The following is a 4999-nucleotide window of genomic DNA, read 5'->3' as shown; positions in this document are numbered from 1 at the left end:
CCCCCCCTTCAGAATTCCCACTCTGTGCTGCAGGGAGGCATAGACTGACCCTAAGCAGTCTGGGTCAACCAGTCAGGGCTGCCATGTACACTGCTGCCATCCATCTGTGGGCAGACTGAGGGAGTCTGCAGAGCATGCTGAGATGTGTAGCTAGGAGACCCCTGCGCACACAGCATTGGAACTGCAAGGTCTCTGCTCTTCAAGGGCTCGGCATTCAAATATCTATTTGGGCATCTCTGGGTAAGCTTTTCTACCATAAAATCAAACCTGGGAGAATTCTCCCAAGTTATTTGAATGTGTACGTGGAGGAACACAGTGCCCAATCTAAAGCCCATTGTTTTCTAAGGGAACCTTTTGATCATTTTAATGGATCTTTGGATCATGGCCCTATTTATCTTAACGTGAAAGACATCTACAAAATAAAAAAGCACAGCATGACCTGTGAACCACTAATGGAAAGAATAAAAACATAAAATACTATTTAAAGCATATTCCATAATAAATTTACTCTGGAGAAAAAGCGAGGGTCATCATAGGGAGATTTAGTGGCCTTCTCTTTGAGATGCCATTTTTTTTCTCCTGAGTTGCTTTGTTCTGAGTTAAGTTTTAATTCACCAGCACTGATAATCCATGATGATAATGAAGGACAATCCAGTGGTCAGTGTGCTAGCCTGGGACAAATGAGAAACTGGGGTACAATTCTTTATTCCTTGATGTGCTTTATTCGTATTTTCCCTAAAATTCTAATATTATAAAAGCCATAGTCTGTCTGTCTGTCCATAATACTTTATTCACACTCTGATTGGCTGATGGAAACAACCAATCAGATTGCAAATACAGCATTTGGCCAGGAGGTGGTGGAGTGCTGCCATGATGGCAGTGGCATGGGGACTGGGGGAGGGGTGAGGCCAGCTTCCTCCCCTCCCCCCTCTACAGCTCCCTGGAGGTGGTGGCAACAGAGCGGATGGAACAGAGGGGTGATGTCAGAGGAGCCCCTGCTTTGCTCCTGGAGGTGTGGTGGCACAGCATGGTGGGGAGTGAGGTCAAGACTGCCCTGCTCCCTGCAGGCAATAAATATGGAAGGGGGGGCTGAGGTCAGTGCTCCTGGCCTTGCTCCCTCTCTCTCTCCCACACTGCTTCCTCCCAATGGGGGGAAGGATCAGCGGGCCCAGGCTGACACTGGTGATGGTGACAGGGTGGGGAGAGGAACAGGGTCTGGCCTGAGTGGGGGTGAGATGGGACCAGATGAGAGGAATGGGGGCTAAGGCTGGACATTGGGCTCTGTCCCTGCTGGCCCCCTGGGTGGGGGTGAGGGAGCGGCCCTGGCCTGAAGTGGTAGAGGCGAGGGTAGGGGGAGCAAGCCTGGCCCCAGGCCTCTGTCCCCACCCCCTCTTGCTAATGATGGAGTGGACAGAGGAGGGGTGGCTCAGCTCTGAAGGTTGGAGATGTGAGGAGTGGGGCCGGACGCAAGCCACTATGGGGCCCCGCCCTCCTCCCCACTATCATTCTTGATAGGCAGTTGGCTAGTATGCAATATTTGTCACAGTCAGAGACAGGCTACTGAGCTGGGTAGAACGTGGTCTCACCCAGTAGGCTACTACTTTATTAAAATAGTACTAATAGAACTTATACAAATAGAAAGATGATGACAACATGAGAGCTCTGACCTCACTTAAGAAATAGAGCTGTGCGATTAGTCATTTTGGATATTGAATATTTCTTTGTTAAATAACATCTGAAAAACAGTAGAAAGCCTAGAACTTCAGTGAGTTTTAGATGAATTTCTACACTATTTAAGTCAATAAATAAACTTCCCTAGACTTAAGCGGGCTGTGGGTCAGCCCATATTTCAGTATTTATACTTCTTTCTGTCTTGGAAAATCACTCTTTGATATCATTGGAAACACTGTTCATACATATAGATATGCATATGTTCAGTGTATGCTGAAAGATTCAGGTCATGATGGCTCTAGAGGAGTTTGATTTAAAAAAAAGTTTTTTATTCTGCATCTGAGACTGAACAAAGTCATAATATATATATTTTAATTTTGCAGTAAACTTGTTTGACTCATGTTCTGGATATTTTGGTACTCTGCCTTCAGCTGAGGGGTGTGGGACAGTCTGACTGTGAATTGTGTATCTTCTTGTGTAATATTCTTTTATCCATAGTTATGGGTTTAAAGCCATACAACATCCAGGTATCCTAAAATGGTAGAACTAAATAATAGCCATAGCCTTGTAGTAATGTGTCTTGTTTGCATATGGCATTGGGTGTTTTGTTAATTAAATTTTAAATGGCAATACTGACCTTTTATCTTGTTTATATTTGCCAGGAGGTGCTAGTATTATTCAGTGCAACATTCTTAATGACAAGAGACATATATTAACCAAAGATACAAATAATAATGTGGCATACTGGGATGTTTTGAAGGTATGTGCAAATTATATATTAAGTGAAAATCTTTGATTTTTAGTGTGGTGTAGAAGTAAGTATATGAGAGAATTGTTTTTTATTAATTCTGTAAAATGAAAATATAAAGTTTTTAAGAGCAAATGTAACTGAATCTTGTGACTGAGAAATTTTGTTTTGTTTTTTTTCAATATTCTGTTATTCAGGCATGTAAAGTTGAAGACCTTGGGAAAGTTGATTTTGAAGAAGAAATTAAAAAAAGATTTAAAATGGTGTATGTGCCAAACTGGTTCTCAGTAGACTTAAAAACTGGGGTAAGACTCGGGTTTCTTAATATGGGCCTTCTGTCATCTTTGTGACTGGATGCAAGTTGTATACAATTCTGAAGGCTTGTGAAGCTTACTCCAATATTTCTTTTCTATGTGATAATTTTAGAAAACAGCGTTTATGTGATCAGATTAAACATTTCGATCAGCATATTAGTAAATTTGGGATTTTGCAACTTTGGATAAGAGCTATAGGATTCCTTTTGAAGAAATATTGTCAGTTTAATGTTGTGTAGCAATTTCCAGTGTAATATACATTGGCAAATCATGTCTGTAGATAACCCACTCATAATCAAACTTGGCAGGGCTTATGTAGGTGCAGTCTACAGTGTTTTTTCTGATGCACAAAGAAGTCTGTAGCCTTCTTAATACAGAATACTGCAATATGTTTAGTTGGTGTGTGTTTCTCAACAGATGTTGACAATTACTTTAGATGAGAGTGACTGCTTTGCAGCTTGGGTGTCAGCAAAAGATGCTGGATTTACCAGTCCGGATGGATCTGACCCAAAATGTGAGTTTAATATCAAGTATTTTTCTAAAACAAAATCCCAGGACTTATGAAATCATCATCTGCTACAAATATAGATAACATAACTGATTGCTTAGGTTTTTCCAGTTTTCTTGGAACTAAATTCTCTAAGTAAATTGCTAATGAAAATACTTTGGGAGATTTTTTTTAGAACAAGTTTTAAATTTGGTTTGTCTATTTCCTTTGGGCATAGTCCTTCAAGGACAGTGAAAAAGTACTGTTGGAAGGCAGACTATTAGACAAAAAACCTAAGCTAGGCTTTAAGCCTGAAGCATAAAGTAGCTGAAAACAGTTCAAACTTTGAAATAGCAAACTAGTTTGTTTTGTCTGCAAAACTAAAAAAGTAAGGAAGAGATTCACAAAGGGACTTGGGGATGGTGACACTGAGTATTCCTTTGCCTAAAACCTAGGTGTCAAGCCCTAACAGTGTATTTCACAAACAGAAGAATGGGTACCTTGGATTGGAATTCACACTACTCAGCACATCAGGTGGAAAGATGCTGGGCAGGCCAACAGGAAATGCTGAAGAAAATCTTGCCTTACAACCTGATTCATCCCTTAGATAGATTTAATGTCCCACTAGAGCTCACAATCTGAAACCTCTGCCTATACTTGGGTACTGAAGTCATCCCTTTGTATATAGACTGGATCACTTCCTCTCTACCATCCCTTTTAAGATACAGCTGGAGGAAGAGAAACTGGGTGCATCTACATGAGACACTAACCACACAGTAGCATGCAAGACGACAACTGTACTAATATGCTACTATGCAGTAGTATTAGGCTACTGTGCAGTTAGCGTTACTAAAAAGCCATGCACTGGTGCTACTGCACAGTAGTGTCAGTTACTGCTTATTGATTTAGTGCTTGGTTATACAAGTACTAAACTTAATGCCTAGTAACTACAGCACGTTAATGAACATGTAAATGTGCCTGCTGGGTATGATGGTGGTGTGATCGTTTGCATGAGAAGTCTTCCCTAAGAAAGATCAGGGTTCAATTTCCTTCTTAGTCTGAGGGTGTTCCCATTCAGCATTGCATACTTCCCAGCATAGTGCCTGTTTACCAGGCCAGAATCTCGACTGTTGAAGCTGAGCCACTGTGCAGAAAAGAATTCAATATTCATTGGGTCAGAGGGAGAATAACCAAGAGGGAACCCAACTCAGTAGCCCAATGTTAAGGGCACTTCATCAGATGGGGGAGTCTTGGACTATGGTCCCTGTTTCTGAGACTGCCTAGGAAGTGTAAGAAGCCAAAGTGGCTTATCTAGGTGGCTTCTGTTTGCCCTCTTGGACTTAAGTAACTACATTGTGTGGAGTATCTGACTCCATGGGACTCCATATGAGTGGACTTCTGTGCCCACAGGAAGTTCTTGCATGCTCAGTATTTCTTGAATTAACTCAAGCATTGCATAAGAAATATGAGCAGTTATAATCTACCTGGTGGGATGTGGGCAGTGGGGTCCCCCAGGGCTTGGTCCTCGGGCCCGCACTGCTCAACATCTTCATCAGCAACTTGGACAAGGGGATAATAAGCACCCTGTTCAAATTCGCAATCGACACTAAGATGTGGGGGGATGTGGGCATGTTAGAAGGAAGGAATAGGCTGCAATCAGATCTAGACCGGTTACAGGGGTGGGCAGATGAGAACAGGTTGGGTTTCAACACTGACAAGTGCAAGGTGATGCACCTGGGGAGGAAGAACCAGCACCATACCTACAGGCTGGGGAACTCC

The 4999-nt window shown here is 42.2% G+C and overlaps 1 protein-coding gene across 1 annotated transcript in view; it reads left to right on the top strand.

The window, feature by feature from the left end:
• Positions 1 to 4999, top strand: part of WDR48 (WD repeat domain 48) — a 33313-nt gene that overhangs the window by 15671 nt on the left and 12643 nt on the right. Inside the window, exons 11-13 of the mRNA XM_019530193.1 lie at positions 2334 to 2431; positions 2617 to 2724; positions 3151 to 3247. Coding sequence (XP_019385738.1) covers positions 2334 to 2431; positions 2617 to 2724; positions 3151 to 3247 — 303 coding nt within the window. The remainder of the gene's footprint in view (positions 1 to 2333; positions 2432 to 2616; positions 2725 to 3150; positions 3248 to 4999) is intronic.

The sequence above is a fragment of the Crocodylus porosus genome, unplaced genomic scaffold, assembly GCF_001723895.1.
Source record: "Crocodylus porosus isolate Cpor-Errol unplaced genomic scaffold, CroPor_comp1, whole genome shotgun sequence".
NCBI classification, from domain to species: Eukaryota; Metazoa; Chordata; order Crocodylia; family Crocodylidae; genus Crocodylus; species Crocodylus porosus.
The sequence above is the reverse complement of the archived record's forward strand: the minus strand, read 5'-3'. Positions and strand labels throughout refer to the sequence as shown.